Source organism: Oncorhynchus mykiss, chromosome 10 (assembly GCF_057628025.1).
Source record: "Oncorhynchus mykiss isolate SJ-2025 chromosome 10, ASM5762802v1, whole genome shotgun sequence".
Taxonomy (NCBI): domain Eukaryota; kingdom Metazoa; phylum Chordata; class Actinopteri; order Salmoniformes; family Salmonidae; genus Oncorhynchus; species Oncorhynchus mykiss.
The window spans coordinates 11,720,867-11,746,824 of NC_143031.1; the positions used below are offsets into that span (position 1 = coordinate 11,720,867).

Here is a 25,958-nt window from a genome sequence, read left to right on the forward strand (position 1 = left end):
ATACTAAATTGGGACAACATGTAGTAGCTAATGTATGTTTTAAAGTGGGACAAGTGAGTAGCTAAAGTGTGTTGTAAAATGGGACAACATGGAGTAGCTAAAGTGTGTTGTAAATTGTGACAACATGGAGTAGCTAAAGTGTGACAACATAGAGTAGCTAAAGTGTGTTGTAAAGAGGGACAACATGGAGTAGCTAAAGAGGGACAACATGGAGTAGCTAAAGTGTGTTGTAAAGTGAGACAGCATCGAATACTAAATTGGGACAACATGTAGTAGCTAATGTATGTTTTAAAGTGGGACAAGTGAGTAGCTAAAGTGTGTTGTAAAATGGGACAACATGGAGTAGCTAAAGTGTGTTGTAAATTGTGACAACATGGAGTAGCTAAAGTGTGACAACATAGAGTAGCTAAAGTGTGTTGTAAAGAGGGACAACATGGAGTAGCTAAAGAGGGACAACATGGAGTAGCTAAAGTGTGTTGTAAAGTGAGACAGCATCGAATACTAAAGTGTGACAACATGGAGTAGCTAAAGTGTGGTGTAAAGTGGGACAACGTGGAGTAGCTAAAGTGTGTTGTAAAATGGGACAACATGGAATACTAAAGTGGAACAACATGGAGTAGCTAAAGAAGGACAACATGGAGTAGCTAAAGTGTGGTGTAAAGTGGGACAACATGGGAGTAGCTAAAGTGTGGTGTAAAGTGGGACAACATGGAGTAGCTAAAGTGTGTTGTAAAGTCGGACAGCATGGAGTAACTAAACTGTGGTGTAAAGTGGGACAACATGGAATACTAAAGTGGGACAACATGGGAGTAGCTATAGTAGGACAACATGGAGTAGCTAAAGTGTGGTGTAAAGTTGGACAACCTGGAGTAGCTAAAGTGGGACAACATGGGAGTAGCTAAAGTGTGGTGTAAAGTGGGACAACATGGAGTAGCTAAAGTGTGATGCAAAATGGGACAACATGGAATACTAAAGTGGGACAACATGGAGTAGCTATAGTAGGACAACATGGAGTAGCTAAAGTGTGGTGTAAAGTGGGACAACGTGGAGTAGCTAAAGTGTGTTGTAAAATGGGACAACATGGAATACTAAAGTGGGACAACATGGAGTAGCTAAAGTAGGACAACATGGAGTAGCTCAAGTGTGGTGTAAAGTGGGACAACATGGAGTAGCTAAAGTGGGACAACATGGGAGTAGCTAAAGTGTGGTGTAAAGTGGGACAACATGGAGTAGCTAAAGTGGGACAACATGGGAGTAGCTAAAGTGTGGTGTAAAGTGGGACAACATGGAGTAGCTAAAGTGTGTTGTAAAATGGGACAACATGGAATACTAAATTGGGACAACATGTAGTAGCTAATGTATGTTTTAAAGTGGGACAAGTGAGTAGCTAAAGTGTGTTGTAAAATGGGACAACATGGAGTAGCTAAAGTGTGTTGTAAATTGTGACAACATGGAGTAGCTAAAGTGTGACAACATAGAGTAGCTAAAGTGTGTTGTAAAGTGGGACAGCATGTAGTAGCTAATGTGTGACAACATGGAGTAGCTAAAGTGTGTTGTAAAGTGAGACAGCATCGAATACTAAAGTGTGACAACATGGAGTAGCTAAAGTGTGGTGTAAAGTGGGACAACTTGGAGTAGCTAAAGTGTGTTGTGAAGTGGGACAACATAGGGTAGCCAAAGTGTGTTGTAAAGTGGGACAACATGGGGTAGCTAAAGTGTGTTGTGAAGTGGGACAACATAGGGTAGCCAAAGTGTGTTGTAAAGTGAGACCTGCTGTCTCAAGTTATAACCTGCTGTCCCAAGTTATAACCTGCTGTCTCAAGTTATAAACTGCTGTCCCAAGTTATAACCTGCTGTCCCAAGTTATAACCTTGTGTCCCAAATTATAACCTACTGTCCCAAATTATAACCTGCTGTCTCAAGTTATAACCTGCTGTCCCAAGTTATAATCTGCTGTCCCAAATTATAACCTGCTATCCCAAATTATAACCTGCTGTCCCACGTTATAACCTGCTGTCCCAAGTTATAACCTGCTGTCCCGGTTTAAAGTTCTGTCCGAAGTTATAACCTGCTGTCCCAAGTTATAACCTACCAAATGAGAACTGAAAATATGGTTTTGACTCCTGTCAATATGCTTTTTTTGTGTGTGTGTGTGTGTGTGTGTGTGTGTGTGTGTGTGTGTGTGTGTTAGTGTGTGTGTGTGTGTGTGTGTGTGTGTGTGTGTGTGTGTGTGTGTGTGTGTGTGTGTGTGTGTGTGTGTGTGTGTGTGTGTGTGTGTGTGTGTGTGTGTGTGTGTGTGTGTGTGTGGGTGTGTGTGTGTGATTAGGACACATCTTGAGGATTTCAGAAATGTATCATGTGTTGGGCTAATATGTTGGACAGACGTTGAAAGAGGTTACAGAATACGAAAATGCAAAGTGTCCCACTTATTCCTAATTCACCCTACAGTATATTGTTTTCTATTTTCATCAACAATATTTTGTTTTTATTTTCACTTCCCCTTAATACATGCATCGAATTTACACAAATCGAACCAAATTTGTATTTATTTAAAGCCTATTCCTGCTCCACTTTTACCAAAAAATATCCAATACTAAATTACTCATACAGCAGTACTTATTAATCACGACGAGAATACATACAATTACAATGAAGTGAGTTATTATTGTTATTAGTTTAAATAATACTAATAACAGATTGACAAACTAATTCAAAATTATATTGTTGCATTTTTATTCGTATAATAACAGATTCAACTTGAGTCCAAAAACTCCTTTATATAAAGATATAAAAACATCTAAAATATTGGAGAAAAAAAACATAGCTATCCCCTTAATAGTCAGTTAGATAATCACACATTTAAAATGACGGGGTAAAAAACCTACACAGTACACACAGATGAAAGGGGTGAAAAAAAAATCTGTTATTTTCGCATGGGTTTAAAAGATAAATAGAAGTCTTCAAATCCTTACCTGAAATTGTGAGAGTCACAAGCCTCTATCCTTCGAGTCACGAGCTCCCACACTCTCAGCCCTCCGCACAGCAACAATCCTCATTTTATGCCTATATAATTAATATTGCATCTTCATTATTTAATAATTTGAAAACTCACGACATACCCCAGTAACACACGGGCATTCGTTATTTAAACATATCTAATTAGGACCAAGATCCTGGTAACAGTGCGTCAAAGAAAAGGAAAACACAAAGTGTGCCTCTTATTGTTATTGTTGCGTGGTGTTACATGGTGTTTGACTTTGGTTTTAAAATTCAGCACTGAAAATATTTTTTTTCCTTCTATATTTATGTGCTATATGATTCATTTTAAATCGTAGCAGAGCATTGGGAATTCATAAATACAACACGTCAAGTTCTCTGTGAAACTCAAGGTTATACAATGATTTTATTGCCCATCTGTATCTTGAGGCATGATTTATTCAAAGACCACGGAAGAACAAACCCTGAGTCAATATTCCCTTACTCCAACCCCAGAAACGAAAGAGATATTGTATTTAACATAGACTAGCACAAATAGCAAAATTACTTTAAGCCTAGGTAAACGTTTTCTTCCTGTCTTTAAATTTAGTGATAATGCTAGGTCTAATTATCTACAACTGACATAAACACAAATTAAGCATGTCCAATGTAATCAAAATAATCAATTGCTGATTCAATTGAATTGTATAAAATATTCAATGATTTATTCATTCATTTTCAACTTCACACATTTTGTCAAGTAAAATTCAAGAGTGAAGAAAAATACTAACAATATTTCAGTGATACTCCAAACTGTTTTACATGTTCACATCAAAATACGTAATGTCAAAATATAGCAGCTTTTCCATGCCCGTTTGACGTGCCTTAGTTAAAATAGTGACATTTTGAAAATGACTAAAGAAAATCAACTCGTGTTGTGTCGTTAATATTGTGAAATGTGATTTTCCTCTTTTGCACACAACTGTGAATTAATTTGTCAACGAAGTTCAGCTAGTTCACAAAGAGAGCATATTAATTTGCAATATGTTTTTAAGGGGGGGGGGGGGGGGGTGTTAAACCGATAGAGTGAAAACACATTAATTCCATCCTATACAAGTATGAATCCAAACAGTCCGAGACATACAGTAAACGTGGAAATGTTGGTGTAATTGATTAAATTGTCCAAACAACTAACCGAACTTACGAGCATTCAACAGGACATCTCACATGATAGAGATAGGTCATTTTCTATAGGCCTATTTGTTATAGTTATGTGATTGAAGAGAGTTGTGATATGCAGTCAAGTAAAAGCAACAACAACGAAAACTTAATCCAAGAGACCTTTAGCACAACACGTGTCATTCCAATCTACAACATAAAATGTGCCCGTTAGAGGACAAAAAAAGTGAACGAGACAACACAATGAACATTTAAATAAATCTATAGAGTCGCGGTTGTAAATTCCAGTCGGACATGATGAAATGTTGATAGATCCCTGTTATCTCTTCAAAATGTCGTATTTTATGCATAATGTTAATTAACTAATGCACAGCAGAATATTTCATCCTTTTCTGTTTTTGCCTTTGGTTGCAAAACCACACACGAACCACGTTTTTTTTAAGGTCCAGCTTTTCAGCAATTGCAGCAATTTTTTCCGAAGATGGACGGGGCTGGATCGCAAAATATGCCTCCAACGAGCGCTTCTCAGGTGCGGCTATCGAAGTGCGTTTTCGTTTCCTTTCGTTACCATTAAAAAGATCTGGCTTGCTGTTTTTCTCCCGGTAAGCAGCCTCGGCCTCCTCGAGCCAGGCTTGGAGGACAGGTTTTAGCGCAATCATATTATTGTGAGAGAGGGTGAGGGACTCAAACCTGCAGATAGTACTCTGGCTGAGAGAGCCCACCCCAGGTATCTTCAGGTTGGCGAGGGCTGAGCCAACGTCCGCCTGGGTCACCCCGAGCTTTATCCTCCTTTGTTTGAATCGCTCAGCAAAGGCTTCTAGCTCCCTAGGATCTGACTCCACGTCGTTGACACACGACATTCCGTTGTGCACAGATAGAGAGTGCGGATGACCCATGGCCATAGCCTGGTGGAGGTGACCCATGGTCTGGAGGTGGTGCTGGTGCGTGGTAATCATAGAGGAATCCGGAGCCCCCATCCCGCTCACTGAGAGACTGGACGAGATGTGATCCAGAAGATCCCCCTCTAAGCTCTGGTTGAGGTGGTGGTGGTGGTGGTGTTGGTGAGAGGTCAGGGTGGAAGGATGGGAGATGGGCACCGTAGAGGAGTTGGAGGTGCAGGGGACACTACTCATGGTATGGTAAGTCACGTCTGGCTTGAAATGGTGACTCTTGCCGTGAGAGACTATGTCAGCAGCCGCCAGAGCTTCCGCGCGTGCCAGTAGACTCTCATCAAAGCCACCGAAGATATTGCCCTGGAGCTGGAAGCAAGAGTGCGCATACTGGAATCAGTGGGGAATTCTGTCAACTCAGGATTCAAATAAATGTTAAGCACAGGGAGAACCCTCCTCAAAGCACAGGTCATAAACATTAATATGAAAGCAGCAGCTTTGCTTGAATAGACGAGATGATGAGAGAGCGAAAGAGAGGGAGGGGGGAGGGGTTGTGGGGGAGAACGAAAGAAAGAACGAGTACGAGAGTGGATAAAACAAAGTCCTTTCTGATCCACTTAAAACGTCTTAAATTGATATTTGTTCATACATTTGTGCCTCAAATAATTGACTGAGAAACATACCTGCGGGGCAGGCAGACAAACTCTGCGCATGCCTTCCGAACTCGCGTGCAGGCCAGAGTATTTGGGCTCCTGCAGCACAGGGTGCATAGAGAAATGCTGCTTTCCGTTCATGGTCATCATCTTCGATGCGCACCTTGCAGGTAAGTGGCCCTGACATAGAGGCAGGCTCGGTTCTCTGGCTCCTTGCTGTTAGTGAGCTATTTCCATTGGCAGCGCCTCCCGTTCTGCCTCTCTCACCCCACCTGCTCCTTTACTCAACTTACAAGTTACAAGTCATGGGAATGGGCTGGGTGCTGTGCGCAAGCGTGATGCACGGTTGAAAGTGAACGCAATTAAATTGCCCATGAAACTAAAAACAATGGGCCTATGAGGCTCATTATCAGCTATACATAACATGTGATAATGGATTATAAATATGATTAGGCCTATACAATTGTTTGTTCATATTCTTAATAAACTACTCGAGGCCTATATATTTCTGCTGCATTAACTTGTGGTTCCAGACGTAATATAATGAACACAGATCAGTCTATTTTTATTAATTTGTCATGTTTTTTAGCCGTTTTTTTCCTCATCAAGGGTAAAACAGGAGCGTGGTTAGCTTCAGCAGCATGGACAGCTCCAGTATTGGCTTCTCGAGGCGACAGGTGATTCTCACACAGTTAAATGAGGGAACCGTGCTTCGACCAGTCTTCAACAATCAGAGGGTGTGGCAAATGAATAGCAGACGTGAAATCTAATTCCACACAAATTCTATACCATTAATTAAATTATAAAATGTGTTGATGAAATATACCAATAGATTCATTCCCTTCAATCCAGTCAATGTATGCTTAGAATATGAAACCACTCTTGATTTATGTACAAACATTTTTTCAAGAGGCAAAAAAGAAACAAAGGTAGCTCAAAAAGAAACAGAAATAAATACAAACTTGGTAATTAAAAAGAAAATTCCTTGAAAAATGATCAACATTAAGGCCTACATTGATTTAAAAATGTATAGATAAAGAACTAGCGTACTTCATACTTTATCAAAAACGAAAGAGCAATCTATAATAAGATTTCTCTTGAAAATATGATTTGGGTAATTTATTAATCCCATGTCTATCTCTCGAGCAATTACTGATAAATAAAAAATATTAAAATGATTAGTTAAGACCTCCCGAGTGGCGCAGCAGTCTAAGGCGTCACTGCAGATCCGGGTTCGATACCGGACTGTGTCTCAGCTGGCCGCGACCGGGAGAACATGAAGCGGCGCATAATTAGCCCAGCGTCGTCCGGGTTAGGGGAGGGTTTGGCAGGCGGGGATGTCCTTGTCCCATCGCGCTCTAGCGACTCCTGTGGCTGGACGGGCGCATGCATGTTCACGCAGTCGGCAGGTGTACAGTGTTTCCTCCGACACATAGGTGTGGCTAGCTTCCGGGTTAAGCGGACAGTGTGTCAAGAAGCAGTGCGGTTTGGCGGGTTGTGTTTCGGAGGAAGCATGGCTCTCGACCTTCGCCTCTCCCGAGTCGGTACGAGAGTTGCAGCGATGGGACAAGACTGTAACTACACATTGGGCAGAAAAAGGGGTAAAAGTAAAAAATTGTTTTAATTAGTAATGAAAAAATATGATTTTCAAAATTATTCTAAAACTGCGGCTCATATGCCCCATATAGCACCAGGCTAAAGCCAAAAGTATGTTAGTTGAATCTGGACTGACTGAAATAGGGATCACTTTAATGCTGCACATCCAAAACGACATAGACTTGTTATTTACAGGTATTCCTGATCTTAATCCTTCCCATCATTGCATTGGGATAGGGTCAGTTCAAGATGATCGACTTTGGCCAAATCTGATTACAGGATCTTGTAGATAAGACACCTACAGTACACACAACAGCAATATTGGCTGAATTTAATTGGAGCAGGTCAGGGCAGGGCCTTGCTCTCGTCTCCCTCCCCATGCAGGTGAACAGAGCACCTGTCCTCAGTGCATTAGATCTCATGTGGCAGGCTGAATGCCTCTCCCAGCAGTAGAAAGAGGAGCCAGGCAGGCCAGTGACACAGCGCTTCCATCTGATCCTGGCCACCTCTCCTCCGGTTCCTCAGACAGTGAATAATTCAGCAGCATGGTGGCAGGCATCAATTACCACGTTGGCATGTCCTTATTCATTATAGAGATTAAAACAGGCAAGGTCTTTTCTCACCACTGGACCTGTTGAGTGAGTGAGAGAGAGAAAACATCTTGTCAGGGTAGACTTTTTGTATACTGTACAGTAGGCCTATACTTTAAAGGAAGTCCGACTCATTGCCCAGCTGGGCTGCAAAGATGTTCAGAACTGAGAAACAAACTATGTCATGTATTATTCCATTCAATATTTTACCCTGAATTAAGTATAATGTCCTTCTCTCTCTTGCTCACATGAACTCTTATTCTTAGACTTCTTAATAACAGTATGTATAATTCAGTGGTCATTGTTGGCTTGTCATCTGTGTGCATTCCCATTCTGAAGATTGCATCTGACATGTTTTATGGATTTGTTTGTATCGAGATGTGACAGCAGCACTCATCTCCCTAGCCTGTGTACAGCTCATAAGGTTTCCTTCACCAAATGACCCTCCAATTGTTGTCTGTCTCCACTTTGGGATCTGTGGCGCGTGCACGTAGTGCTCATCACCTGGGCGACAGGGGATGTGAGGACGAGTGGCTGTGGTTGACATTTCGTCCCACGGGTAACCCAACAGCGCTTGCATTAAATCAAATAGACTCTTGAGTGTTTTTCACTTCACTTCCTAAAGTAAGGAATGTTCATGCATTATTTATCAACATTTGAATATGTCAAAGTCACTGAAGCCAATTTAAGTTCCTCTCTGTGTTGGAATTCTGTTTTGGTGGGTGGGATGGGTGCCATGGAGGAAGCCCACCCGAGAATGACCCTGTTTTGGTGGGTGGGATGGGTGCCATGGAGGAAGCCCACCCGAGAATGACCCTGTTTTCCCATCATCATACAAATAAAACTATGTGCCGGTACAGCCCCTCTCCATATGTATTTGGACAGTGAAGCAATTCAAACATTTTGTGGCTCTACACTCCAGCATTTTGGATTTGAGATGAAATGTTTCATGAGGTAACAGTACAGAATGTAACCTTTTATTTGAGGGTATTTTCATACATCTGATTTAGCGTTAATAAATGAAAGCACTTTATCTAGTACCCCGATTTGAAGATGTCACAAGTATTTGGACAAATTTCACTTAGTGTATTCAAGTTGGAGAAAGTTTAGTATTTGGTCACATATTTCTTGCACACAATAACTACATCAAACTTGTTCGATGCATTTACAGCTTGTTTTGGTTGTGTTTCGGATTATGTTTTCTACAATGGGAAGTGAATGGTGAATAATGTATCGTGTCATTTAGGAATGACTTTTGTCAACACTTTTACACAAATGCGGATGCTACCATAATTATAGATAATCATGAATGATGGGTGAAAAATGTAGTAAGACAACACTAAAGGAATGACAACACAGGTTTTAAAGGTAATATTCGTTTGGAATGTTCTCCCACCCAGGTAGAAATTTGAATGTATTTCTGTTTTTTTGCTGGTGTCAAATTCAAATTGTTTATATTTTGTATTTTGTTTCTCTTCCAAGCACCCCATTCCTCCATCTTTATTGGTAAAAGCAAACATGCTAGTGAGTTAGAAATCCATTTTACAAACAGAATAAATCAAAAATACACCCACATCCCGCAAATATAAACAGTAACAAATCCCCAAATGATTCTTCCAATAAATGAGTTGCATTTTACACTACGATGTCACAGTAGCATCCACATTGCAGTACAAACAAGTGTAGAAGTTTCTCAAAGCAATTTCTGAAATCCCACTTTGACATGTAATAGTCCTGTCTATAACTGACATTTAAGAAAAGGACTGTTCATAAAAGCACATAGCAAAACAAGTGTGAGGGTACTGTGCAGTGAAAAAGATCTTATTCTTTAGCCTTTTCCTTCTGGTCTTCCATCCCTTTCTCACATTTCAATGGGCATTTTATTTATTTCCAAAACTAAATATATTGGCACCTGATATAAGTGTCATGCTGATGTCTGTTACATGGTAACACCAAGCCTCACTGATGGAGATGAGGCAAAGCCTAGGAGTCTAAGAGTTAGCCTCCCACTTTCCACGTCTCTAATCTAACTCTTTCAATAGGACTGCAAAATGAACAGGGATCAAAAATCTGTTAGGGCTACGGCAACATAAAACTATTTTTCCTTTGCACTCAACGTTGAATTAAATGGTCTAGTCTTGAGTTAGAGAGAGACCCTGGCCAAATATGAAAGAAGAACATGCTCTAGAGTTCAATATCTGTAGATCAGCAGCAGCAATACAGGATTCATTTTTTCCTCTCCTGACAAAATGTAAATACAGTATGTAAGGACAAATAAAACACGTTTTTTCATCAAGTATACACATTCAAAAGAGGATGTTACTTTGCTCATTTCATAGCCACCAACACAATGCTTCTTGACTTGCAGGGAGTCCTCACTCATTAACACTAAGTGCCTCACACCGAATGGATTAAACTGCTGCCGCATATTGCTACTGTAAAATAAGATCAGAAACTGCATGGAGAAATCTGTTACAAATGGCTGGTTTACTTGTCAGCTCTCAAAACCATGCAGCTAAATCCTGGCAGACATGAGCCTGGTAAGAATGTGTTGTGAAGTGACGCCACAAGGGTTGCTTTAACACAAACCTACCTTAAGTAGGGACATTAAGTACTCTTGCTTGAAAATAAAAATGGGCCCTCTTTTCCTGACAACTTCAACATTCATTCAAATGACAAACTGAAAAAATATTAACAAAGTAATTCCTATTGCAAGAAAAATACATCTCGTAAAAATGCAGCCTTCTGATTATGTAAGGCAAAATTATATATAAAACCAAATGCTCAGTATACATTCAAACACCATTGTCTACAGATCTCAAACAAATTTGACAATAGATGACTAGATCCTCATCCAAAGATGTCTTTGGTCTCAGATGACAGAAGAGATGACTCGGGAAAAGAGAAAATAGAGTTGTTAAACACCATCTCAAAAGTGCATAACATTAGTCTTGGTGTTCATATGTGCATAAAGTGGCACCACACGTTTAGTCGACAACAAAATACTCAGTGAAATATCAAGTGTCTCTCTTTGAATCCAAGATGGAGGCTGTATCTAATTTACATTTCAACAGGGGACGCTGATTCTGTAATCTGTAGCTGTGACAGCATAGCCATCCCTGGACCTTGAGCCTCGTAATTATAGACAACATCAGTCAAATAAGAGAGGATGAAACCATAGCTTAAATATTTATAAAAATACCTATTCACAGTAGTCATAAATGTTGTACTGATATTATCTGGTAACCACATCGAAACATACATTTATTTATAACGGTTTAGATTTATCTCAGCAAAAGTGAGATTTTAATAATTATTCAGATGTTTCAAGAGAAAACAGTCTGCCCTTTCAAGCTTCACACGTATCATTAAAGTATAGACTTTGTCTCGTATTAGTCCGTATTTCTTCAGTCTCAAAATACTGGAAGCTGGTCTAAAAAAACCTAAAGAAGTGATTTCCGTCAAATCTGCTTGAATTAGTCTAAAAAAATATATCAAAGTCCTTCCCACGAAAAAGTGTGACGTTCGATTGCCTTCATCGCCTCCATGAACGACTCTCATACTCGTCATCCTCATCGTCGTCTTCCTCCTCTTCCTCCATAAGCAGGTAGGGGCTGACTTCCTCCTGGAGGAATCAAATGAAATAATCATCTTTAGATCAAGCGGTTCATTGAGTGATGATTTTACATGGTTTTCCAAAATGCTATAAGAAAACAGGAAATAGGGAGAGGAGTACAGTAACTTACCGCATTGACCTCTTCCTTCGAGTCCTCCTCCTCAGGTTCTGTGGATACGGATGGTGTCTTCGGCTTGAACCATGCAATCTGTAGAACGCGACCTTTGAACTTTGCTCCTTGGTTTGCAGCCTATAAAACGTGAAAATGATCATGAATGGTAAAATTAAATTAAAACTTGAGAAATTTCTCGGTTATAAAGGCATCAAAATGTTACTGTGTGCATGCCATCTGCAGGACATACATTCTCCGCGTCGCTCCGGGTCTTGAACGTCATGACAACACTGGTAGCATCCTGATCACGGAGCTCCTCTATCTCACCAAATTTCTGTGACAAGGACAAGAATACAGAAACAGCCGTAAGTACCTGTAGAAACTCCTTTACACATCTCTCTGGTGGAAGCACTGTTTTTACAACTATAATGATTCATGCTTTGTACCACGAGTTCTAGCACAGACCTTTCAATATTCAAATAAGACGTTTTGGGAAAATTATACAACTAGCTGTATTTGATAAGGGTGTATTTCCTTACCACAAAGTGAGGCATCAGCTCCTCCTTCTCTTCCTGTGTGACTCCCAGGATGGCGATGGCTCGGGGCCTGTGGTCCACCACCATGTGATTGCCACCTCCTCTGCCACCTCCTCTGTGTCCCCGTCCCCTGCCCCTTCCCCGGCCCCTGCCCCTGACGCCTGCTGCGTCGCCCACCTTCCCACGCCCGGTTGGTATCAGGCCCAACCGGGTGGCCTGGGGGAACACAGTCAACAAGGTCATCAGATCCACAACTAACTTCCATTTCTCAACACACAGCACGAGGTGCCAGCTGACACTAAGGTGATGCCACAGATCCACATGTGGAACCAAGACATCTGGCCGTGTTACCAGACCCCAAACCAAGGCGGTGGAGATGGTGCTACCTGGCATGTCCTCACCAAACAGTGCCAGGCAGCAGCATCAGTATCCAGGAAGAAAATGTAGTGTTACTGAGAACCAGTGTCCCCACAGGCTTGGTATCCATATTTAATGTGTCCAAGGGAACATGTACCAGCAGACTGACTGTGGTGGCCCTGATGGCTTGGAGCAGAGCACCAACACTCCTCCTCATCCTAATTGTCATCCCTCCACTTTCTTACAAGGAACACAATCTCAAACTTTAATGACATCAGATGCATCAATGTAGGATCTCTGTTTGGTTAGGATTCATTAGTGGGTGTCCTCTGGGCTTGGTAAGTGCCTGCAGTTTAATGTGCAGAAGAGGGGTAAAGCCATGCATATTTCATGGGGGCTAATTTAAGCACACCATGCTGGAAAAGCACTGCAGAAGGCTGTTAACAAAAATACATTTCTTGTTTTCAGCCTGATCCTCTGACATCAACTATGACATAATGTGACTAGCGACAGACAGAACAGCTGTGGGACAAGGAATATGTTCACATCCAAGGTGATGCCTTTCTGCTCGCTTCAGACCATTCTTGAAAAGGTTGCATTTTAACCAACAGTACAGATGTTTTGAACGTGCCGAGTCTGCCACTCCTCCTTCAGTATGCCAGAAGACTGCCACATTCCAGACATGTTCATTAACGCTAGAGAGCACTTCCCAAATTATGGACGCCCTGTGTACCCACCTCAACCTGCAGCTGACCCAGTCTCCTCTTCAGGTCTGTCGTGTCCTCTCCAGAACTCATCTTCTTGTGGAAATCAAGCTCTGCGTCCAGAAGCTCCTTTTGTGCCTGAGGGAGAGCACCATTAGTTTGGGATTTCCAAAATGCATGCGCCATAGAAATAGAATGAATACTCCCAGTTAGACAGAATGTTCTGGCCCCAGAATGTTCTGGGGGAAAACAACCGGAGGTTACCTTGGTTACCCCACTGGCTCACAGCAAAAACGTGACCCTTTTCAAAACAATGTTCTTGTTGTCTACTTGGTTTAGTCAATTGCAAAAATACATTTAGGAAAAGTACATGTCTAAAGATTACTTTCAACATCGCCTGCTCCAGAGTGTTCTCACTACTTAGAAAAAGTGTAATATTTTAGGGCTTCCCTTCATTTAAATGAGGGCCACATGAGGGCTCTTCTGGCAGGCTTCCCTACATGCAGTCAGATTTTTGACCGGGTTACATGTATATTGAAAACCACATCTTTGTCATGTTTTGTTATTTCTGTAGAACTAAACATTATTTATTTATTTTAAAATCGACAATATAGTCGACTCTTTTACAATGGGGAAATAATGATATTTTCCCCCAATTTGTGGGCGTGGTCAAGGGGAATTCCTTCTTATGACGTAAATAGAGTACAGAAGGGGCTTGGAGCCTCTGAAACCCAGTTTCCCAGGTTGGGCTGGCCTTGGTGGGCTAGCTCAAATTGCGTTTCCAGTGCCTCTAGGAATTACAAATGTCATGTTGCTAGGTAGCCAATTTGTGACTGTGCAGGTGGCTTTGCTAATGTTGCTAGCAAACTAGCACCCTATACTCCTGCCAGTGCCAGCCAGAATCATAGCCACGTATTTAATTTGCTAACGCTACCAAAAAGGTTAGTGTCGTCGCTAGCATTACAAGCTAGCTAGCTAATTGCTACCTTGCTTGCCATGACATTGGTTATTAGCTCGCTAGCTAACCAAGCAAACCAGACGACAGGTTTGATGCGTAGCTAGATTTTAATATGACCTGGCCGGATACAATTCCTGTTCTCAAGTTATCTTGCTAGCTTGTTTCAACTGATTTGCTAGCTAACGTTTGGTAGCTAGCATTAGAAGGCTGACTGTTCTTATAAAGAAGTTTGTGTAGCACCAAAATGAATGAAGGATCCAGCTATGGTGGTAATTTGTATAATGTCTGACTGTTACAATACTGCTTGTTGCTGTTAGCTAGCACATGGACAAGCCCAGACGAGCTAGCTAAATGTGTCAGCATCCTGCAGTGATTAATTAGCTATCTGGTGGTTGCATAGTAACGTCGTCACCAGCTCGAACTCTAATAGAGCTGGCACCAGTTGTGAAACTGGGAGGCGCTGGCCCGGGTTTCCCTCGACCCAGCTCGAATTTGAGAATTCCATTCGAGCCAGCTCAAATATGCCCTAATTTTAAGTGCCAGTGGACACAGAGCGTAATTAACCCTGCCAATTTGACTGGTCAACTCATGGGTTTACAATGGCTGCCTGGTATTGTGATGCAATAATTTCCATGTTAATGTTCATTCACATTTTGCTAACTGACCAAGCGCATGCAATGGAATGTAATTTTTGTAATGTCAGTTGAGTTTATTCAACAAATCACAGAATATGATATGGTAGGTAGACTTACATCTGTCTTAGTCTTGGACTGAGCCGTGTTGGCTGTGGAATGGGAGGCTGGGTTCATCTCGTTCTGAAGCTGGGAGATCTTGTCGGTCAGATCCTTCAGAGTCTTCATAATGTTGGCCCTCTCCTCTGGCTTCAATGTGGCCCTGTTCTTTTCAAGTCTGTTGATCAGAGCCTATAGGAGGGAGGGCATGAGATTAACTGGCTAATCAATGTAAGACGAGCAGGGTATCCAGGACAACACCCAGGGTCTCTTGGTCTAGAGGTGTCCATGTTTTGATAGTGAAAGGACAACACGATGATCACAGCATGTGGTTTATTTGCGACTAAAATGAAAGGTGGCATCCTTTAAATAAGGTCGGAAGTTTCCATAAACCTTAGCCAAATACATTCAAATTCCTGACATTTAATCATAGTAAATATTCCCTGTCTTACATTAGTTAGGATCACCACTTTATTTTAAGAATGTGAAATGTCAGAATAATAGTAGATAGAATGATTTATTCAGCTTTTATTTATTTAATCACATTCCCAGTGGGTCAGAAGTTTACATACATTCAATTAGTATTTGGTAGCATTGCCTTTGAATTGTTTAACTTGGGTCAAACGTTTTGGGTAGTCTTCCACAAGCTTCCCACAATAAGTTGGGTGAATTTTGGCCCATTCCTTCTGACAGAGCTGGTGTAACTGAGTCAGGTTTGTCGGCCTCCTTGCTCGCACACGCTTTTTCAGTTCTGCCCACAAATTTTCTATACATTTCTCCAAAATGTACAATCTTTGTTCCCATGTGCAGTTGCAAACCGTAGTCTGGCTTTTTTGTGTCGGTTTTGGAGCAGTGGCTTCTTCCTTGCTGAGCGGCCTTTCAAGTTATGTCGATATAGGACTTGTTTTACTGTGGATATAGATACTTTTTTAACAATTTCCTACAGCAGCTTCACAAGGTCCTTTGCTGTTATTCTGGGATTGATTTGCACTTTTCGCACCAAAGTATGTTCATCTCTAGGAGACAGAACGCGTCTCCTTCCTGAGTGCTATGATGGCTGCGTGGTCCCATGGTGTTTATACTTGTGTACTATTGTTTGTAAAGATGAACACGGTACCTTCAGGTGTTTGGAAATTTATCTCAAGAACGAACCAGCCTTGTGGAGGTCTACAATTTATTTTCTGAAGTCTTGGTTGATTTCTTTTGATTTTCCCATGATGTCAAGCAAAAAGGCACTGAGTTTGAAGGTCGGCCTTGAAATACATCCACAGGTACACCTCCAATTGACTCAAATTATATCAATTAGCCAATCAAAAGCTTCTAAAGCCATGACATAATGTTCTGGAATTTCCCAAGCGGTTTAAAGGCACAGTCAACTTAGTGTATGTAAACTTCTGACCCACTGGAATTGTGATAGTGAAATAATCTGACTAAACAATTGTTAGAAAAATTACTTGTGTTATGCACAAAGTAGATGTCCTAACCGACTTACCAAAACTATAGTTTGTTAACAAGAAATTTATGGAGTGGTTGAAAAACAAGTTAATGACTCCAACCTAAGTGTATGTAAACTTCCGACTTCAACTGTATGTAGTATAAGCAACCATCATACCTTTTGACATTCAATCTGCTTCTCTAGCATCTCCTGCTTCTTTTTTCTCATGTCCTGCTGCAACTTCAATGTCTCCTGAAACAAGAATAAAGCAATTATTTATAGTGTAATTTTGATTTGTGTATATAAAAAGGTAATGACTGACTATGAATGCAGCTGGCAAAAATTACTTGCCTGCTTCTTTTTCAAGATCTCCTGTGCTTCAAGTGCTTTGGCAGTTTTACCAAGTGACTTGGACGCTCCCTTGTGGACTGTGGAGCTGTAGGGCCCCTTCTGAAGGGCCACAGAAGTAGAGAAGAGTGCCTAGGACAGGAAGAGACAGACAGACCCTTTTGATTACTACCTGACCCCGTCTACTCTCTTTGCCATCATACAACACCATGCTCTAACTCTGCATAGGGGCACTCTCAGAGCATAGGAGCTGACGGCTTACCGCTGCAGGGTCTGCGCTGGGGTGCGAGACGTCCAGTTTGCCTCCGGCCACAGCCCCAACACCAAGGCCATGTTTGGACAACGTCTTATTATTCAGCACATAGGCTCCGGGATTGTGTTGCTTGATCACCTGCTGGTTTATACAGAGATGCATAAGAGTCATGAAATAAATGTTGATCACATCTAACCTGGAACTTAGAACCTCTCCATTCAAAATCAAAACTACTGTTCGAATGAATAAATGCTTGGCCAGCTAAAAAAGTTTTAGCAGTAGTCAGAAGTGCTCTGTCCACCTTATGAACGTTGGGGTGCTGCTGCCCCATAGCAGAGCTCTGTCCGTGTCCGTCCCCCTGGCCCTGACCCATGCCCTGTCCCTGCTGGGTGTTGGCCTCACGGTGCCAGTACACACGGATGAAGCGGTTGTTGAGCACCGCCTCAGTGCTGGAGATGGCCTGCCGTGCCTCCTCGTTGGCTGTGTACTGGATCAGCGCTGCCTCGGGGTCGCCACCAAATACCACCTATTGGAGGAGACAGGTCAGAAAGTAGTAAACAGGAAGGCCAGAAGTTATGTCCCTTATTCACCCTCCAAAGTAAAACGCATGTACACGCCCTAACATTTATTGATCTAAGACATTTTTGTAGTGGTACACATCGTTTCAAGGAATTGTCAGATTTCTTACCTGAATGTTTACGATGGTACCAAACTTGCTAAAGTGCTCATTCAATTTGGTGATGTTGTTGAGATCTCGGGGGATTTTGCGAACTTCAAGCTTAGTGTTGACGTAGTGATTCTTCTTGGGGAAGCCCCCGTGTTGGGGCTTGTTGTTGGGGAAGTTGAGCTGGTTGTTGGCCTGGTAGGTGGGCCTGGAAGAGAATGAGTTATTCGTCTCTTACATTTTTTAAATAGGTATTTTCTTAAAACTGTATTGTTGGTTAAGGGCTTGTAAGTAAGCATTTCACTGTACGTACTTTGGTACGTACTTTGGTGCGAAAAGTGCAATTCTGTTGTATTCGGCACATGTGGCAAATACAATTTTACAATGTTCTTACTTGTCCATCCAGGGTTTTTTGGGCGGTGGACCCTCTGTGGGCCCCAGGGGCCTCTTCCTACCCTCATGCTCTGTGCTGCTGTAGCGACACACACTGCTGGGGACACTGGCCACCGCCGGCTCTGTCTGGATCACGATGTTAGCCGCTGGGACAGGAGAAACACATTGTCAGTCATAATGACAGCTCGAATCTGGACCGCTGTGTCTGGATGACACGGAGGATACGTAAAGGCAGGATTCATACACATTTTGACAGATGGTATTGTGACTTTTCACCAAATTCCCATGACCAACAATTGGTGTAGTCTACGTACATATAAAAAAAAGCATGAGTGACTGCTCTCTGATGCTATGTACCATCTCCTGTCGTTGTACAAGGCACTTAAACACCACCCCCCGCCACAAAGTAGAATACCTGTTAGGCAACTGTATATAAACATTTTAAAAAGTGATCAACCCTCAGTCTGGAGAGCTTCTTCGTGAGCAGGCTTTGGTCCAGCCCTGCTCTGACAGAGTCAGTTTATCAAGGTTTGGTTGAGCAGCTAATTTCTAAAATGTGGGTAGTTTAAAAGGAGACTGGAATAAAAGCCTGGAGGATGGTTAACCACCCTTTATGTAAACATTGCAACATTACATTAGCTCATTCAAAAATATCAAATGGCTATGGTAGTGGGGCTGGGCGATATGGAAAAATATCATATTTTTCACATTTTATGTTTTTTAATAATACAGGTTGTAAATAAGCTTTGAGTATCTTGGTCTGCGGTTGTGAGGCCGGTTGAACTTACTGCCAAATTCTCTAAAATTACATTTGTAGAGAGAAAAAAAATATGTTTGTAGCCCTTTATTGTCCCCAGCACAAGCTACACCTGTGTAATGAGCATGCTGTTTAACCAGCTTCTTGATATACCACACCTGTCAGGTGGATGGATTATCCTGGCAAAGGAGAAATGCTCACTAACAGGGATATAAACAAATTTGGGCACAACATATGAAGGAAATAAGCTTGTTGTGCATATGGAAAAAAAAATTTTTTTTTCCCCCAGCTCATGAAACATGGGAACAGCACTTTACAAGTTGCATTTATATTCTTGTTCAGTTTAAATGTATTGAACATTAATTAATTTGCCCAAGTTTATCACAAGACATGAATAGAATGCATCAGTAATTCGCATTTCCTGCAACTTTATGAAGAGGCAAAAAGAATGCCACTGTGTCTGTGTGGTGCACACCTCTACCACTTTGTGTAGCTGTTAGCGATGATGCTAGCTAATGAAAACAATCTTCTGGTTGATGGAAAGGCTTTCCCCAAAACCTTCTCAATTAAATGCTAACGACAAACTTCAGGATATAATTGCATAATTTCCCAAGGCCCTACACTTACCTGGCAGAATTATGTTAATCAGTCCAGTAGGTATTTGTTTTGAAAACTCTACCATCACATAGGCGCTATAAAAAAAACACTGCTGAACAGCCTCTTGGATAGGTGCACAATTCAATTACAGTAACTACACCCCAAAATCGAATATTTTACCCTGACCTCAAAAGTGGTCTACGGATATGATTTAAGCATTGCTGTGGACTTAGAACATCCAATTTAGTTTTGGGAAAATCTAAATTTGAATCAGGCAAAAAAAATTAAAACAGATTTCATAGCACCCTAAATACAGAAGTCCTCATGTTTACTATAGGTTAGGATCAGAAAGAAAGCCCAAACTAAACCACCAAAGTATGACCCACATGTGATACCTCTGGATCCCTGGCCATCCCCGGAGGTGAGGCCGATCAGGTTGGGCCTCTGGGTCTGGATGCGGGGGATGAACTGCCTGTACTGGGGCCGGCCGGCTGCTGTCATGCCTGGAGACTCTGGGTTGTAACCCTCTGGGTCATAATTATCTGGCAACACAAGGGAGAACAGACAAACATTAGAAGAAGTCAGTGTTTTACACAGTGAGAATACCCAAATAGACCTATCCATCACGACACCTACTTTAACTATATGGCTACACTACAACTACAGGGAGAAAGAAAATACAGTTCTAGTATTGAACTCAATATTATACCGTCTGCTTTTGCTCTATAATGTTCAATGGCTTGAGACTCAATAATGCATGCAAAAAACTAGAGCAACTAAAAATAACATTTCAATTGAGAGAAGTGAAACGCACTGCATTTTAATTTCCTCTCTTATGTGGGCAGGACTACTAAAATAGAGTTTTTGCACTGTCTAATGTGCAGCTTACAGGAACAGTGGACTTTAGTTCATCAACAGTGCAACCCTCTGGTCAAAAGATGCTACTGCACCCTAAAGAAACAACTAGCTCATGCAGGCCAGGCAGTAGCACAAAAACAAAACACCTTCACTCAAAAAGGAAATAATTTGCAACACATGAATGAACCATGTGAACATAAATACTTTAAGACAACAGCATTTCTATGTCCTTCCTCACTACAGTCAAACAATACCATTTGGTTCACATGGATTTGAAAGTCAGTGTGTCAAAGAAAACAAATTGACAAAAATGTGAACAATATGGGAGCTATGCTCATAAAAGTACCACTTTGCCAAGCTTATTGAGAAAAGCATAGTTGCTTACATTCTGACTGAGAATATTGGGGGTGTAGAGAGACAGAAGAGGGAGGTGGTGGAGGAAGAGGAGGTGGTCCCACTCCAGGCGGTCCTAGAGAGGACGCAGAACTCGTCCCTGAGTGGTTGGGAGTTTCTATCCCACTTGTTGGTATCAATGGGGGCCCTATGGGAGATACAATTCCTTAATAAACTCCTTAACAGAATAGGCTAGGTAAAGTACTACAGACATAAACATTAAGTATAGGGTGAGTACTAGTGAGGGTAAGACAACAAAGACAGCCGTTTCCCTGAGGTGTGTTTCTATGTAGCACAACAGTCCTTATAAACATGCTATTTCTCCATGGAACAGGCCAGCCTTGAACAACAGGGAAACAGCTTTCTTCTCATTGATACAAACACACATCCATGCACCCTAAAATGACTCATCCATAGAACTTGTCTTTATATCTGTGCCATTGTAGCATCTGTGACAGCATGGGCAGTGCGCCATTGAGGCTACAACCCATAGGAATCCCCACCTAGTTGACTACTTTAAAAAATGGTGGAAGCCCTCAATGGCAATGTCCACGCTAAAAACGGGTTATATCCATGATGAGTCCTCCATCTCTAGGCTCTCACCACATCAGGAACTAAAGCTAGGGCCCTGGGTTTTTCTTAATCACGTGGACTGACCAGGAAAAACTCCTGGCCTTAGCCTATGTCAAACAATGACTGGTGAGCATTCTGGGTTGAGTTCCTAATTGGAGACACATGATAACATTACTCACCAGGAGGTGGCATAGGGAAGATGCCCGGTGGGGGTGGCTGGCCGTGGAGGGGCATTGGCATCCTGATGGCCGGGGGTGGCTGGCCGTGGGGGGGCATGGCCATGCGGGCCGGTGGAGGCATGCCAGGTGGAGGAAACGGAATCATGGCGGGCAGCGTGACGTCGTCCACGATCAGAGGATCATTGCCATGGTCAAAGGGACAGAGGTCACCACGCACACAGAAACCTTTTTCTGTGGAAGACAGAAACTGATCAAAATTCTGTTTAAAAAAAATATGAATTCCTTTCTTACTGTAAATGCACTCAGCAAGATGCTTGCCAATAATAGCTTTAAAAAATAAAATCAGCCCAAATGAGATTATCGGTTTGGCAACCTTGACACTTTTTGTTTACAGTTCCTGACAAGATCCAGGCTCATCTTTGAACCCTCAAGGTGGGGTGGAGTGAAATGTCATTGCTGTTGAGACTGGATGAATATAAAGTGTCCCTCAGGGGAAAGATGTTCAACTCGGGTCATTAGCGCTGCTTTAAACCAGGCAAACACCCTACTGAGGGTTGGAATACCACACAACCGATTGCATTTAATCCATAAAGAAAACACAATCGACTGGTATTTTACTAAATATTTGTACAATTTGAATAGAGTAGACATAAGCTTAACAGTCAACAGATATGAACCCTGAAGCACACAATGATTAGAAGGCCATGCGAGGCCACCTGCTTCCATATTCAACATCCTTTTACACATTTATGCAAGTACATACATTACATTAGAACTTATTTTGGTTATGGATAAGTGCCTTTCATAAAAAAAAAGATAAAGCTGTTTAGCTACATAAAAAAATGGTTATTGTAAAAGAGAAAGTGTCCTGAACGACTTACCTGGCAAAAATAAAACCCAGATATTGTTGCTAGATTTACAGCAAATCTGTAACATCTTGTATCATAATATAGACCAGAGTGAAATCAGACCATTTTAGTTAGCCCTTACCGTCATAGTCACGGCAGCGGTGCTTGACTGAAGTGACCTTGTTGAACGGCTTGCCCTCCCTGTGATTAGAGTAGTAATTAGACCAGCTCTCTGTAGTGCTGTCGGGCAAGTGAGCGGGTGCTACCACGATAACAGAGTTCTGGACTGCTTGGCCCCCGGAGGAGGGAAATGGGTGCTGCTGGGGGGTAGGTAGGAGGGGCGGAGGATGCTGGTGGGTTACCAGGGACCCAGAGGTGGAGTTGAAACTCTCGGGCTCCTTTCTCTCCACTTCAAACTTTGACCTGTAATCTGTTTAACATACACAGACACACAAAAAAGCTTGAACCTAAAAGGACCCAAAATGCAACATAACCCAGGAAAAAAATACCCCCTTTAGGAAACATTCTCACCACAGAGGGCATTTAAGGATCCCAGAGTAAAAGTCCAATAAATACACTAATGTCTTTTGCTTGTTCTTAGCAAACATTTGAAGTAAAGCAAATGTCCATGTCCGTGCCCCTGTGAGTCTCACCTCTCCCTCGGCTGTGCTCCTTGTCCCTGCTCTTGCCTCGGCTCCCACTTCGGCTCCTGCTGCGACTGTAGCTGCGCCCACGAGAGTTGCCTCCGTGCCGGTCATGCCTCTCCCGGTGGGAATCGGTGCTTTTACCGTGGCGGTCCATGTCACGCCGCTTACGGTCGTCTCGTCTGCGGTCACCACGTCCCCTGTGAGGTCAGGTATGTAGGTTGGTCATTTAGCAGCACCTTTAATACATCACCGGAACTCAAGGAGTTTCCGGTCTTTGTGGTAATCTGTACTATTGATGTGACTAGCATTTCAACAACAATAACTAAATTATGTGTCAAAGGTGCAGTCCATTAAAAGGGCCTAATCAAACTAACATCTTGATCCCAGAGAGCTACATCACTGTCAAGAGGAACTCACTTGAGAACACCAGGAAACAAAACATAGAGTCCAGCCTCACCTTGATTCGTTTAAGTCAGAGCGGTTTCTCAGTGGACTTCTCCGCCTCCTGTTATCCCCCCTATCCTCTTCTACATTTTCAGCCTTAAGAAAACAACAATAGTTAGCTAGGTATATCCCCACTATCAAAGACTGACATAATAAGACAGAGGAAGCTCAAAAAAGCCCTTACCTCCACAGCCTCCTGTTTTAACACAGGGAGTTTGGGCTCCTCTTTGGGAACTTCCTTAGGAGGTGGATTCCCCAAGTAGTTTTTGGTGGTCAAACATTCAAAGAGCTTATCAACAAAACCAGTGGTTTCTGCAATAGGGAAAGCATCGAGGCATAAGACTTTTATAAACATTTCTCTCAAATGATTTCACAGTCAGTCAACTACATGTTTACGCAACGAAAATACTAACATTAGTTGGTGAGATGCAAACCAACACTGACATTAAGGACTTAAGTAGCCTACCTTTTTGTAAAAAGACATCCAGTTGATCTGCACAAAGTGCTTTCAACTCTTTCTCAGGTTTGTCCTTCTTTACCAAAGCCACAACATAGTTGGCTAAAGCAGAGGGGTCAGCCTCACAGCTGCAAAAGCAAACATTATCCATATTACTCAACAGGGTTTGCATAGTTCCCAACCAGAGGTACTAGGATACCTGTGTGTACTTTCCCTATCCACATGGGGTACTTTAGAAGACCATAGGATACTTGTAAAATGCCCATGTGGGGTACTCCGGGCAGAACAAAATTCAGTTGGTGGTGCAGTAACCGAAAAAGGTTGGGAAACACTGCATTAGACAATATCTAGCTAGAATCATTCATTTGTAACCAAGAGAGTTGTAAGGAAAAAGTTGAGGTTTTTAAGGCAGAAGGTTAGACCCTAATATCATGCTACATAACACATATGCTGCAAATGACAACACACACGTAGTTACATCAACTTGGATGACATGCTTCTTAATTAACTGGTTAGCTAGCTGGTTGGCTAAATGCTAGACGTCACTGCTAGCACTGTCTAAGGCCGGGTAGATGCAGCTAACTTAGCCACTAAATTTATGATAGGATGTTAAACAAACTATGAGTAGACTAAGTAGTTACCCATTCATCACAAGCCAAACGTGATGTGCATCCATTAATATAAATAATTCACCTTGATTGGGACGATGTTGATTTGAGTTGAGCAAGCTAGCTTTTAGTTAGCTGGCCAAATTAACTACTGTAACGTTAGCAACTTAAATAGTTAGCTAAATTGCGGCAGCGACAGCAAAACACATATCTAAAATGTCATAATCAGATTAGTGTCTGCAATTTACCCAACAAATCCGATATGCAGAATGTGTAACGTCGCATAATTGACAGAACAAACGTTAAATGTGTATTTTTATTGCCATATAACGAGCAAACGTTAGCGGTGGCGTAGCTAGTGCTAACTCGTGCAATCTAGCTAAATGTCATTTCAATTAATCAACACTCACATTGGCTCCAGGAGTTTTGCCAGCCAAGACTTCAAAGCTTCCACATTTTCTATGATCATCATGAAAACGACTTAACAATACTGACTACAAGTTCAATGTGCGTTGTGATATTCCTCCTTTCATCGTCTATAAATGTATATTAGGCTTAGCTAGGCCTTCAATAGTCACTCCACTTGCAGGTCGGACGAATTGCTTTACGTTCAAACACAGGCATGGCAACTTAACTGGCAATGTCGTAAACCGATCAGCTGGCCACACTAAGATTGGGGTTTAGTGCTATCCGGGATCCTTAAGACGTCCCTACCCCCCATTGAAGTTTATATTTAAAATGGTTAAGGTACTTTTTATTTGTATATTTTTTTTAACCTTTATTTAACTGGGCAAGGTTAATGTTAGGGTTTAGGGTAGGGACGTCCTAAGGAATCCCGATAGTAACCAGTAACCAATCACCCTGAAACTGAATCCTGAGACTCTGGTTTTGCAGCTCTACTTAAAATGTTAATTAATGTCCAAGTTTCAGTATTCTTTGAACAAACTTCAGGCAAGGGTTGACTCTTAACTAAAATCTTATATCAAATCTTTTTTTTCACTCCTGTAGATGTCAACAGCTAAGTGCTGAAGGTTCGTTTTACTCCAATGTTTGTAAACAAAGTAAATCTAAACATATACTATATAGCCTAAAAACATGGTTAAAACTATAATTTAGATGGTCAGCCCTTGCATCCATAGGCCTGTCTATGAATATGAGAGTGGCTACATTTCTCCAACCCCATCCCATCCCTTACCTTGTTTTACCTGGGAATTATCTTTGTTATTGTTTAAACTGCTGATTGCAGCAATAATGATGAGGAACGATGATGTTGTTGTTCTTCAATCTAAATTAATTATACATATTAATTTTAGGAGCGAAACGGAACAGCAAAGTTGGACTTTCTCAAAAGATAGAGGGGGGAATACAACAGAAATGGGAGAAGGAAAGAAGGCTTGATTGTGACTCACCCACCACTATTTGTGAAAGCACATTGTAAGTCTACTTGGACCGTTAATATGATTATCCATGCCCTACTTTAGTTTTCACGGCCACTTTTCCCAACCTAATGTACCACCCTTTCATTCACAGCAAAAACAAGTACTTTGTCACCCACCCCTACTTGAATGGAAGGCTGCATCTCAGTCATACTTTCTGCCTTTCGAAG

At 41.7% G+C, this 25,958-nt stretch overlaps 2 protein-coding genes across 5 annotated transcripts; both read right to left on the reverse strand.

The window, feature by feature from the left end:
• Positions 1-3,674: 3,674 nt before the first annotated feature.
• On the reverse strand, positions 3,675-5,963 carry LOC110533344 (POU domain, class 4, transcription factor 3). The gene is made up of 2 exons (XM_021617455.3): positions 5,729-5,963; positions 3,675-5,414 (listed from the first exon to the last, which is right to left on the reverse strand). The coding sequence occupies exons 1-2, from the start codon at positions 5,846-5,848 to the stop codon at positions 4,518-4,520; spliced, it is 1,017 nt and encodes a 338-aa protein (XP_021473130.2). The 5' UTR covers positions 5,849-5,963; the 3' UTR covers positions 3,675-4,517.
• A 3,281-nt stretch (positions 5,964-9,244) lies between these two features.
• LOC110533345 (RNA-binding protein 27) lies at positions 9,245-25,037 on the reverse strand. Of its 4 annotated transcripts, none has more exons than XM_021617457.3 (21): positions 24,763-25,037; positions 23,754-23,872; positions 23,472-23,599; positions 23,301-23,383; positions 22,850-23,040; positions 22,339-22,626; positions 21,349-21,579; positions 20,589-20,744; positions 19,741-19,887; positions 17,993-18,137; positions 17,623-17,806; positions 17,236-17,460; positions 16,944-17,072; positions 16,685-16,813; positions 16,511-16,585; positions 14,920-15,090; positions 13,243-13,347; positions 12,152-12,364; positions 11,863-11,946; positions 11,631-11,750; positions 9,245-11,509 (listed from the first exon to the last, which is right to left on the reverse strand). In XM_021617457.3, exons 1-21 carry the CDS (start codon positions 24,822-24,824, stop codon positions 11,420-11,422), a joined length of 3,075 nt encoding a protein of 1,024 aa, XP_021473132.3. In that variant the 5' UTR covers positions 24,825-25,037; the 3' UTR covers positions 9,245-11,419. The 4 variants fall into 4 exon arrangements, with proteins under 4 accessions (XP_021473132.3, XP_021473131.3, XP_090044725.1 ...); XM_021617456.3 differs by having other exon boundaries at positions 16,944-17,075; XM_090188599.1 differs by lacking the exon at positions 20,589-20,744 and having other exon boundaries at positions 24,763-24,991.
• Positions 25,038-25,958: the final 921 nt, after the last annotated feature.